The sequence below is a fragment of the Vicugna pacos genome, chromosome 12, assembly GCF_048564905.1.
Source record: "Vicugna pacos chromosome 12, VicPac4, whole genome shotgun sequence".
Taxonomy (NCBI): Eukaryota; Metazoa; Chordata; class Mammalia; order Artiodactyla; family Camelidae; genus Vicugna; species Vicugna pacos.
In genome coordinates, this window is record NC_132998.1 from 57,897,265 (window position 1) to 57,911,161 (window position 13,897).

Below are 13,897 nucleotides of genomic sequence, written 5' to 3' on the forward strand. Positions count from 1 at the left end.
GCCTACAGGGAAGCACACAGATGTGCCGGAGTGAGCGGGAGGAGGAGGAGCACAGCAGGGGATGCTGTGCAGGAAAGATGCAGGAGGAAGATCGGGGCCTAGAGCAGGGGGACAAGAGAGGCATACAGCATGGGAGTCAGGCCAAGGGGAGGGTCAAAGCAGGTCAGGGGATAAGATCAAGGGAGAGGCACCAGCAGCCCTGCAGCCAGAGGGCTCATCTCATCTGACCCTGACATCCCTGTGCGGCTGAAAGGCCTGGCTCCACTCAAGGGCTTACAGCCAGTCGCTTGGTCCCCACCCACCCATCACACTTCCCACCCAGCAACACTAGATGCCCCCTCTCCCTCTGCAGAACCTTGTGCCTTCCGTGCCTCTGCCCTCACCGACCCCACGCGTGGGCACCCTGCCCTCTACACTCCTAATACCATCAACCCATTGGACACACCCACCCTGAGAAGTCCCTGGCCACCACCATGGAGGCCAGTGCCTCCTCACCCACAAAACCTGCTGATCTGCAGACGCCGTGCAGTCCTTCCTCCCTTCGAGTGTGATCACCGACTGGTGTCACAGGACTATGGCCCCTGAGGGGAGCCTGCTTCTCCCAGGAGCACGGGCCCGGCACTGGGCATGTACTAAGCACACCACAAACACCTGATTGCCTGGAACTGGAGCTCATAAGATCCTGGCAATACATTTGTAGGTAAAAGCTGGCCTTCAGCACCTTGGAAAGGAATATATTTGAGGGCTGGACGCCACTCAGTCACTCTGATCTATTGAGAGCTCATATCTGGGGCTGGGAACAGGGGCGGCAGAGAGCAGCCTGTGTAAACATGACCCACAGCACCTACCACACTGTATTGCAGGCATCCCCTTCCAGACACACAGCAGAGAGTGTGCAATGTGGCTCTGCTGTGATACTGAGCCAGAGATAATGTGGCATGTGATGAGAGCATGGTGACGGGACAGGGGAGGCCGCCAAGGAGGAGGTGGCTCTCTGTGGCTGTTTCCTCATCTGTTAAATGGGGACAGCAGGAGCACCTACCTGGTTAGGGCGGCGTGGGCTTTCTGTGAGTATGCAAAGTGCTCAGAAGAGTGGCCAGTGCTGGGCCCTGCTCTCAGTGCTGGCTGTCATGGCCACTACTGTTTATCTGCCTGCCTTCCTTAGGGGCCTGCTGTCCCCTGATGGGGCTGAGGATTCTGTGTGCTGCCCGCCTGGCATGGCAGCAGCTCAGGATGTAATCTCCACTGACTGGGCTCCAGATCACTCTCCACTGACAACTTTGGGGCATCTGAAGGTGGAGGATGAGGGGGGGGGGAATCAAGCCAAATCTGATGTCAGCCTGCTAATTAATAACCTTTGTCCAAACCAGCCAAGTAGAGTGGCTGTGTCCATTCCAACCTGGGCAGAGCTACAGTGTGGTCAATGGTATTTTCCAAAGGCAGCCACATCCCGTGATGAGGCACTCCTCTGCTGACATGGGGTCTTTGTCCCTCTTCATGCATCTGGGGGAACTGGGGTGACCATAGCGGAAGTGACATCTGATGTAACATCTGATGCTGGGGTTAGAAAAAGCCTCTTTTCTCTGGCTTCTCTCTTGAGATGCTTTCCTGTCCGTGGACCCAGCCACTAAGCCACGAGGAAGGCCAAGCTAGCCCACATGGAGAAGGTGTGGGAGGAACCGAGGCCCCCAGCTGACACCAGCATCAACTGCCCGACATGTGAGTAACCCAGACTTCAGGTGACCCCCTCCCCCAGCCTTCAGGCTCTCCATCTGAGGCCCAGGTATCATGGAGCAGGGCCAAACCATCCCCAGCATGCCCGGCCCCAGCTCCTGACCTGCACTATCCATGAACAAATAAAACTAGTCTGTTTTGGGGTAGTTATGTACACAGCCACAGTAAGTGGGATGCACATAAAACCACTTCTGGAGTTCCCAGGACGTGCCACAATCTCTCACACCTCCCCTTGGTAGCACATTCTGGTCTTTGCTAAGTCCCAGTGGCAGAACCAGCTGAGATGCCACCTCCTCCATGGTAGCCCCCTCTGCCCTGTCACCACACTCACATCACCTACCACAGTATCTCTGCTGATCCGTCTGATCCTTCCAGTACAAGAGGCAGTGGCAGCATAAAGCAGTAGGAAAGCCGTGGATTCCGAAGCCAGACTGCCCGGGTGTGGACAGTGGTTCCACCACCGGGAGCCGTGTGGTCTCAGGCAAGTTGTTTTGTTTTTTTTTCAACTTCACATATACAGTTTTTTTTAAGTCTTTCCATTATTGTTTATTACAAGACATTGAATACAGTTCCCTGTGCTATACACATGCAGAACACATTGTTGTTCATCTATTTTATACACAGTAGCTTGCATCTGCCAATCCCAATCTCCTAATTTATCCCTCTGCCACCCCACTTTCCCCTTTGGTAACCATAAGTTTGTTTTCTATGTCTGTGAGTCTGTTTCTATTGTGTAAATAAGTTCATTTGTATCACCTTTTAGATTCCACATTTAAGTGATATCATACGATATTTGTCTTTCTCTGTCTGACTTACTTCTGACTTAGTATGATCATCTCTAGGTCCATCCATGTTGCTGAAAACGGCATTATTTCATTCTTTTTTATGGCCGAGTAATATTTCATTGTGTATAAAGCCCATATCTTCTTTCTCCATTCATCTGTTGATGACATTTAGGTTGCTTCCATGTCCTGGTTATTGTAAATACTGCTACCATGAACAGTGGGATGCATGCATCTTTTCGAATTAGAGTTTTCTCTGGATAAGCCCAGGAGTGGGACTGCTGGATCCTATGGTAAGTCTAATTTTAGTTTTTTAAGGAATTTCCATACTGTTTTCCATAGTGGCTGCATCAGTTTACATTCCCTTTTCTCCACACCCTCTCCAGCATGTATCATTTGTGGACTTTGTAATGATGGCCATTCTGACTGGTGTGAGGTGATGCCTCACTGTAGTTTTGATTTGCATTTCTCTAATAAACAGCAAAGTTGAGCATCTTTTCATGTGCTTATTGGCCATCACTATGTCTTCTTTAGAGAAATGTCTATTTAGATCTTCTGCCCATTTTTTGATTGAGTCATTTGATTTTTGTTATTGAACCATATGAGCTGTTTGTGTATTTTGGAAATTAAGCACTTGTAGGTCACATCATTCGCAAATGGTTTCTCCCAGTCTGTACGTTGACTTTTTTTGTTAATGGCTTCCTTTGCTGTGCAAAAGCTTATAAATTTGATTAGGTCCCATTTGCATATTTTTGCTTTTATTTTTATTGCTTTGGAAGAGAGACCTAAGAAAACACTGCTACAACTTATGTCAGAGAATGTTTTGTCAGGCAAGCTTCTTAAGCGCTCTGTGTCTCGGTCTTCTCCTCTCTAAGCCGGGGATAACCACAGCTCCTTCCTGGCGGGGCTGCTTTGAGGACAGGGGTCAGGGTGGGAGTGTGACGCCTTATCTGTAAGGCTGTGTGCACACTGAACAGTCCATAGTGTTACCTATTGTTTTATCAAGACTGTAAAGACTTTGCAGGCAGGAACTGAGACCCACCCCCCACAACTACCAGAGGGCCGGGCCCCTCCACAATCAACAGGAAGGAAGGAACAAACAGACAGACACGGGCCAGAGCTCCAGGTCTGAGGCTCAGAGAAGCAGGGCAGATGGGTGTGGACCATACTCAGTCCTGAGCTCAAGAAGCTCACCTTCTCAAAGGCTGAGAAGCTGCACCTTCCCCAAGGTGACCAGACTTCTGGTTGCCAAAGACAAAACCCTCCAGAAAAGCCACAAGGGTCCAAGAATCATCAGCCCCTCTGTCCAGAACCACCAAGCTAGGCTGGCCAGCAATCCACTCCGGGGAAGCATTTGATGCCTGAGCTCACATCTTTTCCTGTGTCGCAACCTACGTCAGCACACTCCCGGACTACGTGGTTGAGTGGTCTGTCCATGTCCAGCTCTGCATTCAACTGGTCAGAATCATCAGATTTCATCCATCTCTCTCAGTTCAGGATTCCTGACCTTTTAACAGTGCTCTGGGGCCAGCCAGTCTGTAAAATACCAATTTGCTGATGGTTTCCGTTAAAGATACATTAGTGAGTCAATAATGATTCTCAGAGAAGCGAGACAAGACAATCTCCTTGAGATGAGTCAACCAGCCCACACCAAGACCCACTGGCCATCTGGACAAATCCATGCCCTTCTTAGGAAATGACAGAGCCATGTAAAGCACCACCCCACACCCTGGCAAGAGTGTTTAAAACAGACAACTCAACACACACCCCAGGAACACACACAGAGACATCAGAAGAGCAATAAAGGTTAGGAGTGGGGTTCTCAGGCAGCAGCCTTGTCACCTGGCCACCCTTCTGACCACAGCTCCAGTTCTGGTCCCTTGGAGAGGCCACAGACACACAGGTGACCAAGGGACCCACAGGGAGCACCCAGAATGAGGAAAGATGCTCTCTCCCTCCCCCCCCCACCCTGAAATGAGAAAGAATGGGGAGAAAGGTACAAGGAGATGGCACCAGAGGCAGCAGACAAGGGATGTTGACAAATGCTCTGGAAGATGCGCAGTGACCACTGAGCCCGGGGAGGGGAGGGAGCCAGTGAGAAGCCCAGGAACCTGCAGCGCTGGGTGCACCAGGCCGTTCTAGCGGCTGGGGGCGAGGGTGCAAATGGGAAAACTGGCTCCACATGGAGCTCTTGGGTTTTTACTTTCAGGACAGGTTGAGATGGTTCTGTCCTCAAAAAACTTGGCCCAGCTGAGGGCAGCAATGAGGAGACTTGCAGAAAACACAGAGATGAAGTCTGAATAGGAAGGGGAGATGTCCAGGGCCCCTCCCCACCCCGCACACATAACTCAGCCCCTCAGCTCCTACCTCCCAGGCCGGAGATGCGAACATTATTCTCTGAGGAAACAGGCCCAGAATCAGAGCCTGCCCCACCACCGCATGAAAAGGGCAGAGGAAACGCCCCCTGTCCTATCACCCAACTGGGAGGAGGCTCAGGAGCTTTAATCCCCATTCTTAAAGATAAAAAATAGCCAAGGACACCAAACATTTGAGGAGAGCTTCTAACCCAAAGGTTAAAGAGCAAAAGCAAACAAACAGATAGAAGGAACTCAGGAAACAGAGATAATGCAGGGAACAGACGAAAGCTGCAATCAGCATCCCCAGGGAGAGAAGAACCAACACGGAGAACAAGGGGCTAGGGAAAACGGGCGGGGATGGGCTCCTGACACCCTACAGCATGATAAGGGAAATAAAGCCCTCAACAGAAAAGCTCAAAGGTAAACGGTTTTTAAATAGGAAAAAAAAATTAAAGTTCCTAGAAAGCAGAACAAAAAAGAGCTGGAAAACTGAAGAAAATCTGAAGCTCAATCCCGAAGTGCAGCATCCTACTAACAGGAGTTCCAGAAAGGGATAACAAACCGGAGCTGGAGACACTATCCAAGAGACAGACAAGAAAGTTTCCCAGACCTTAGGGCAGAAGTTGCTTCCATACTGAAAAAGCCCACCAGGTGCCCTGCACGACGAACACCCCACCTCTTGTGAGGTGTCAGAACACCGCGGAAAAAGGCAAGATCCTAAAAGCTGGGGGGGAGAAAAAAGGTCACATACAGGCATTAAGATCAGAATCCAGCAGACTTTCCAAAAAAACATTGGAAGCTAAGAGATAGTGAAAACCGGGCCTTCAAAATTCAGAAGAATGATTTCCAATTTAGAACTACATTCCCATTGAATACCAACCAGGTAGAACAATATAGTAAAAGATGTTTGTGATAACTTTCAGATTTCCAAAAAAGAGAACTCTCAGGCACCATTTTTCCTCAGGAAGCTTCTAGAAGATGTTTGCTAACCAAAAGGAGAGAGCAAATGGCCAAGGTGGAAAAAAATGGCATCCAGGGAACAGGTGATTCAGGACAGAAGAGGCAACAGGGTTCCTAGGATGGCAGTGAAGGGAAGATCCAGGACAACAGCTGGGCATTAAGGGGCCTGGAGGGCAACTGGGCAAGAGCAAGAAGGGCGGGGCTCCAGGAGGACGGCCCCCTTTAAAACCCAAAGCCAGCAGGTGCCCTGGGTGGAGGGTTTCTTTTTTCTATTCAGATTGAAGCATTGGGAAATAAATTAATGATAGATACACAAAACACAGAGCAAACCAAAAAGCATGACAAGTAGTAACCAGAGGAAAAACAAAGCTGAACAAGGAAATGCAGTCTTGGGACACTGTAAGGCCCAGCCTTGAACATTTACACACACGAATGCACACACTGAATGCAGATTTGTAAAAAATTATGACCTAGTTACTTTAAAAAGATGAAGGAAAGAAAACTGTGTGTGTGTGTAGTTGGGAGGCAACATATCTAAATCAAACCTTCCACAGGAGTCAGCCACTATGTTAACACTACAGAAAATTAAAAACTCAAGAAACAATAGTACAAACATATGTTTAGGTTATTCTAGAAAAAGAAACGAGTTTAAAGAGTTGAAAGTACGTGACCTTGGGAGTGAGGAGTTGGGGCAGTTTTGTGTTTCAACCATACGCAGGTGTTACTTTAATAAAAGTAAAATTTTAGTTACTTTTATTAAAAAGCAAATGTCTGTGTGATGCCCAGCAGAGAGCCTGGCTCTGAGCTAGCCTGTGCCACGGGCTGGATGGGTCTGAAATAAGAGATCTCCAGCATGGTTGATTCCTGTCCCTTCCTGGGTCTTGGGACACTGAGGAGGAAGGGTGGGCAGGGGAATGAATGGGGGGCTCTTTTTGAATTTTAAGGGACACACCCCACCAGCAACTCTACAGGGGTAGCTCTTGCAGGCAGCTGTTAGCACCTGGATGAAAGCACAAACGGAGAGGGTACAAGACAGAGCAGAGGTGCGGGAAAGGGCCAGGCCAGGGCCAAGCCCACCGACGCAGACCCTGGACACAGATACTGCGAGCTGGTGAGCTCAAGGGCAGCCTGAACTTCAGAGCAGCTGCTGTGCTGTTTGCAGACTCCCTCGGAGAGGCCGAGCGGATAATAGCGTTGCTAGGAGATGTGCTTCACAGGGCGGCCGGCTTCCTGCGAGGACCTTTCCAGGGCTGGGAGGAAGGTTGGGACAGGCAGGGCCTGAACAAAAGGGCTTCTGGAGTAGGGGGAGCCACCAACCATCTGCTGCCGCCGCTGGGGCGCAGGGCGAGGATGGTGCGGAGGCTCCCTGGCTGTGTCCCCCTTTCTGCCACAAGCCCCAGTCCTCAGGGCCCAGCAGAGAAGAGAGCTGATACATACCCCTCATCATGCAGGAGAGCCCCTCTCCCTTGGCAGAGAACACCTTTTTGCTTCTGAAGGAACCAGCAGGCAGAGGCTGCTCGTGAGCACCCGTGCACGGCCAGCAGCTGAACGGAAAAGGGTGCTCAGCCCCACCTTCCCCATCCCCAGCTCCCCAGGTGTCCAAAGGTTTCCCTGGGGACTCAACTGCTTCCAGGAACATCGGGCACTGGAGCCTGTCATGCCCTGAGCAGGTCTCCACCCGACAGAGCCCAGCAGGGACTCCAGCCTGGGATTTCAAGGAGGCCCCACGTGGGCAAACATAAGGCACGTAGCAGGTGTTTAATAATATTCCTTATTCATTCCCAAAATCGGAAGGAGTGAGCACCCATCACGTCTCCGCCCGTTCCTGCTCTCAGGGAGCTGACAGTCCTCACAGGGACGGAGCAAACCAGGCACGCACACTGTCTGCACTTAACTGCAAACCGCAAATCATGGTGAGGCCTCGAGGATGCAGACAGGGCGCTGGGAGCAGGAGAGATGGGGAAGGCCCTTCTGAGGAACCACTGGAGTCAAGATGAAGGAGGAGGAGGAGGAGGCGGCACAGGCGGGAGAGGAGCTCTGCAGGCACCCGGGAAACCCAAGGGCCCAGGTGGGCAGGAAAGGAGGCTAATGCGGCCATAGGGGCGGGTGAGGCGCACTCTGTAGGCCTGTTAGGTGCCTGCATTTCCTCCCCAAGTCCAAAGGCCTTTCCTGTGCCCTGCGGGTCCTCAGGGACACACAGGTTCAAAGAGGGACAGGAAGAGAGACTGGATTCTTTGGGTATGAGCATGCTTCACCCCAACATCCACAGAGCCCAGGGCCACAGGCAAAGCCCTCCCGCATCTGGGAAGCAGACAAGCAGTCATCAGAACTTTCTAGCCACGACATAAGGAAGACCAAACCTGGCACTAGACCCCAAACCAGCGGTGCAGGTACAGGGAGGAAACAGGAAAACAAAGGACCATCACAGGAGGGTGGGCATCAGAGCAGGGATCTTGAGTTCAAGGGCCCTCCTCCCCATCCCTGCTGGCCTGTTTGCGTGCGGGCCCAAGCATCACTGGCCTGTGACCTGCCTTGGGGCCTCTGGCCTCTCCCTCCTTCACCCACCCACCACCTGCAGATTTTCTAACCTGCAATTTCTAATTGAGTCCTACTTTTGTGTATCACCAGTAAAAAGGAAAATCTAAGTGTCTCCATGTGTCCTGCAAGGCTGGGTATGACCCCATTCTTGCCTGCTGGTGCAACCCCCTCCAGCCGCTGGCCCCTCCTCCAGCCACGGCCGGCCCCCTGCACAGCTCCCAGCACATCCCAGCCAGGCACGCTGGGACTCCTCCCTGCCCAGAAGGAATGCTCATCTGCAGCACCTCCTGACAGACACCGACTCCTTCTCTAAGTCCCAGCTCCCCGCCCTTCCCAGGCCAGGGCCACTAAGTGAGAGAGCGTCCCCAGCTCTCGGAACTGAGAAATAAGACCCAGGTGAGGGTCCCTGCTCCCAGGTATCTGTGGGGGTGTTCGGGGCCACACCACAAATCGCATCAGCAGGCGAAGCTCTGGCTACACATGTGCTGGTAGCTGGGGAGACACCCTGAAGGGAGTAAAGAAGTGATGGGCGGCCCCTGAGGGAGGAAGCCGGGAAGAGGGGTTTCCGGCTTCCGGACCAGGGGGTGTGCAGCCCCCAGCCCAGCTTCACCCACCCCTTCCCAGTGCCCGCCCCTTGCTGTCCTCACCCTCGTAGCAGTCGCGCACGGTGCCGAAGTACACGTAGTACTGGTCGTTGGTGAAGAAGAGGAGGCTGAGCCAGGAGTCGAAGGCATAGATGGGCACGATGAAGAGGATGCGGACGATGTAGCGCTGCTCATTGGGGCAGCTGTAGCAGCGAAGGTGCATGTAGATCTGGGGGCAGAGGGAGGCCGGTCAGCCAGAGAGCCCAGCCCTCGCCTGAGCCCGCCTCTGCCCTTCTGCTCCAAAGGAGGAACCCAGCCCAGGGGTCAGGGACAAGCTCTGTAGAGCCCTGCCCTCACTTGCTAGGTGACCCTGAGCTTCAACATCCTTCTCTAAAGTGCGATGACACAACTTCTGCGGTGAGGGTGTCGTGAGCATCAAATCAAGGGGTGCATGAAGCCTGGAGGCTGAGTGTGGCAGTGCAAAGACCACGCCCAAGACTGCAAAAAAGTCAGAGACGTGCAGGGATCCACAGCTATAACAAGCTCCCTGGGGACCCCATACACAGCCAGGGCTGGGCACCTCGGGTGCGTGGTGCAAAGGAGGCTATGAACAAGCATGTGCGTGTCCCTCCACCCACCAGGCCTTTCTAAATACCTGGCCCCTGGAGCGTGGAGCTAAAACACAGGTGTCCAGGTGGTCGCCCATCCCACCCCATCCCTTAACTAACTTATGGTGTGGAGGACGGAACAGACGGGACCCTCGCTTCCACGGGAGGTGGAAGCACTTCCTGGCTGAGTGGCTGCAGTGATGTCCTCATCCTGTGTCTCATTTTCCCATCTGTTGAACAGAGGCAGCGCTGCCTGCCTCTCTGGGAAGTTGGGAAAATGAAATGCGGTTTTTAGAAAGCCAGGGAAAAAATTAAAAGCTACACACAAATGCCAAGAACTGCTCTAGCCACGATGCACAGTCCCAGCAGCCAGAGTCTCTCGTCCCGGCTCCCATGACTTCATGCTTGGCCCAGCGGAGCCCTGGGCTCGGGCGGAAGAGAACAAAGTCCTCCCCATCTGCTGTGAGCCAACCGCCCTGGAAGTAGTAGGGTTCTAGAAGGGACGGGGAACACTGGGACTGCAGCAGGCTCAGCATTCCCTCTTCGCTGGGCAACCTTCAAAGTTTCTCCTTCGGGCAGCCAAGCACGTCCCAGCCCACAGCAGCCTCCCCAGGGACGGCTAGCACAGGGGGACGGGAGACTTGACTTCTATCCCAGCTCTGTCCCCAGCTCATACACAACTAGGCTAGTTCCCCCACCCTCCTCCCTCTCTGGGTCTCTATTTCCTCATCTGCAAAGGGGTCACTGACGTCCTGTGTTCCCTCACAGCTCCCAGACTCCCCTGCAGCTTAGGCAGGACATGTGACCAGTTCTAGCCCATGGAAGGTGAGCAGGAGGGACAAGGGCCATTTCTGGTTGAGGAGGTGAAATACCCAGAGTTTCTTCCACACACACCCCCCTCCTTGCAGTTGTCAGACGGATGATGCCATGAAGCTCAAGATACTGGAGCCACAAACGGAACCTGACTTGCATGGGGCTGGGCTGAGCAAGAAACTGGGTGAAGCCCCTGAGGTTTTGGGCTTATTTATTATTGCAGCTTAGCCTGCCCTGGCCCAACTAATACTTTGTTGGAAGACAAACTTCTCAGGACTCCCCCTAGAGGGCTGGGGTCGCTGGCTCAGGGGCTCCTGCATGGCCTGGGTACCTGGTGGCAGGTGATAAGCAAGGCTGTCCAAACAAAGAAGCCAGAGATGGCCTGCGCAGCGGTCGTCATCAGAAACACAGGCTGCTCCATGGCTGTGGGGCTGCCCTCAGGGATTGCAGAGACGCTGGGCGAGGCTGCTGCGGTCGTGGGTGACGCTGGATCCGGGGCCAGCACGGCCCCCCTCACGGTCATGGTGCCCAGCAGCAGGGGCTCCCTGAGAGAAAGCCTTGGAGTAAGGGATGAGCTGGCCTAGAGAGAGGGAACCGCAGTGTTAGCCTACTCCCAGCGTCAGTGGTGGCATCATTGGAAAGAACCTTCCAGGTCTCTACATGCACCTTCAAAATGTGACCAGGCCCTGACCACATCTCACTCCAGCCCCCAGCATGTCTCCCCTGGATTAACGACACAAGCTCCTGATCAATCTCTCTGCTTCTGCCCTTGCTCCTGCTGTCCACACACAGCAGCTGTGTGAAACTTACTAAGACATTAGCCATTTGGGCCCCTCCTTTGCTCAAACCCTCCAACAGCCCCCAGCTCCATCGGGGTATAAGCTGCTGTCCTTACAGAGGCCCACGAGACTGCTGGATGGGCCCTCCATGGCTCTTTGATCTCAAGTCCCACTTCCATTCTCCACTCCAGTCACACTAGCTCCTTGAACATGCCAATCCTGCTCATGCCACGGGGCCTTTGCACTGGCTGTCTCTGCCCAGCTACACAGCTAGCTCCCACACTTCCTTAAGATCTCTGCCCTGACCACCTGCTCAAATGTGGCAAACCCTCCCTCACCCCAGGCGCTCCTGATCTCTTTGGTTTGCTTTATTCCCATCCAGAATACTCATTAACCACCTGACTCCATCTGACAAACCATACATTACTCATGTGTTAACTCTGCCTCCTGCACCAGACACAAGCTCCCTGAGGGCAGGGGCTCCGTTCTGCTGTGACTGGATCTCCTGCAGGCACACAGTAGGTGTTCGGTAAATACCCACCAGCTCCACGCATCTTTATACCTCCTGGTCTAGCAAGATCATTTTAGCACTGAGGCAGCTCTTCTAGGGAGGTGTGTCTTGTCTTTGCCGTTTCTCCCTCGTTTCCCTGACGGCTGACAGCCATTCCTCACCATCCAGCTGTGCTATTTTGGAGACTTAGTGGCCCTTCCCACCTTCAAACTGCTCACCTTTTAATTTAGCTCATGCGTAACTCTTCCTAAAAGCCTGCCTTGTGCACTTTCTGCAATCAGGTACTTGCATCCATTTTGCCCGCTTCTATTGTTCTACATAAAGCGCGGCTCTGTCATTTGGTCCTGTTTATCCTCCTAAGAACGCCCACTCTTTGAGGCAAGACCATAGTTCCACCTTTAAACCCCAGCACCAAGCTCAGCACCAAGGCCAATTTATAACATTTACTTTATTATCCACTGCTCTTCACCCTTTATTTCAAAAGGAAGTTGAGGTACTTCAGAGAGGAGCAAAGTACAGAGTTGAGGAAGTCAGCATAAAGGAAGATTCCAGGTGGGAAAGTAAAGATGGGAGTGGGCGGACACAGGACAGCACTCCAGGGTTCGCACAGTTACCCCAGGTGGGCTGTCACATCGGCCCCACACTTCCTGGTGGCAACTTCAGTCCCTGGGGTAACAAAGTAATGGTTTCACGCTAGAAGGTAACCCAGATGTTTCAAGGACGAGCTGTTGTTAGGGTTCTCCGGGCAAGCTTACAAACAGGGACCAATGCCAGGCCGGGGGCTGGAACCACCTTCAAAGAGCAAAGCCATTCCATCAGGACCACCTAGAATTGCTCCTCAGAGGGCTGGCCACTCCTGCATCCATGGGCTTCCAGGACCCATGTCCTGTCAGAAGTCCCTTTCAGTGCTGCCACCTGTTGACAGGTTGGGCAATGCCACCCTAGGGTGATGGAGTCTCCCTGCAGCAAAGACCCTGGAAGAGTACCATGCAATGGACTAGGAGAACATCCAACCACTGATGCAAACAGATGCAGAGCCAAGAGCGGAAAGAACCCTGGCCAGAGGTTGAGCCTCAGCTTCACCCCGACCAGCCATGTGCCTGCACAAGTTCCCCAGGCCCCAGAGGGTCTCCACTGCCTGACCCAGAAAATGGCCAAACCGCCAAACCCAGCCATCTCAGCCTGAACCCTGATGACCTCTCCCGGTCCCTCCCAAGTCTGAGCTGATATTCTCAACCACAACATTATGACACCAGTGGGAGGTTTCCCTGGGCCTTCCCTGGGTGCATCCGGCCCGACCCCATGATGAAGAAGAGGCTCTTTGCCCACTCTCTCCCCAGCCCCGGCCCCTTTCCAGCGCCTCCAGCACCTTCTGCCCCCTAAGCCATGTCTGCTCTTAGCTTTAAGTTTTTACCCTTTACATTTCTGTTTTCCTATGAAAAATAAATGATCTCTAACACACTGATCAAGAGAAGAATCTAGATTAACAACTCAAACTAGAGAAAGCATCTATATAAAGAAATTCCAAACTGGAGAAGGTGTCTATATAAAGACTGGTGGCGCTTTGAAAAAGAGACACAGTGACAAGTCTAAGAATAGTTCCTGTAAGTATGGTTGCAAAATTGAAAACCAGTGCCAGAAATATTTCCTAAAAAAGAAGGTTTGAGTTGTAAATCATCATCTTTGTCTATCATCCCAAATTAAATGAATAAACATGGGGAAATTGGGGGGGGCTACAGGAAGTACAAACACTCCTCGATCTTGTCCTTCTGCACAAGGGCTGGGTGCGTCTAAGGCTGTTTTGCTCTCGACTAACCGCAGTGTTGAGAGGGCCCTGTGCAGACTCCCCAGGTGGGGCGATGGCTGAGCTCTGACCCTGCCTGCCACCCCACCCTCCAGAGGGGAAACCTGCGTGGGCATCTGTTCAGAAGGGAAAGCTGGTGAAGGCTCCGCCCTGTTTCTTGCTGGGGCTTTGCTTCCTCACACTCAAGTGCCTTCTTTAAGTAGGTCATCTGTTCCCAAGAAGTCTACTCAGAGACGGTGGGTGATGCCCCCGAATTACACCCAGGACTTAAACCCAGGTCCTAGAGCACACCTTAGGTGCCTAATATCTACCAAGCGGGCCATGGATGCACCCTCCTCGGGGTTGCAGCCATCCCCCCAGAGCCCTGAGTCTTCCTGCAGGAAGGGGAGGGAGGTACTTCCCAGGAGGGGAAGCCACAACCTCGGTA

General features: G+C 52.7%; 1 protein-coding gene across 2 annotated transcripts in view; it reads right to left on the minus strand.

Moving 5' to 3' along the window:
• Positions 1-13,897, minus strand: part of TMEM184B (transmembrane protein 184B) — a 45,695-nt gene that overhangs the window by 11,145 nt on the left and 20,653 nt on the right. The window contains exons 2-3 of one of the 2 annotated variants that reach the window (XM_072973507.1): positions 10,708-10,956; positions 9,019-9,184 (exon numbers count right to left, since the gene is read on the minus strand). In XM_072973507.1, the coding sequence (XP_072829608.1) occupies positions 9,019-9,184; positions 10,708-10,899 (358 nt within the window). In that variant the 5' untranslated portion in view covers positions 10,900-10,956. The remainder of the gene's footprint in view (positions 1-9,018; positions 9,185-10,707; positions 10,957-13,897) is intronic. The other variant, XM_072973508.1, reaches the window with a different exon arrangement.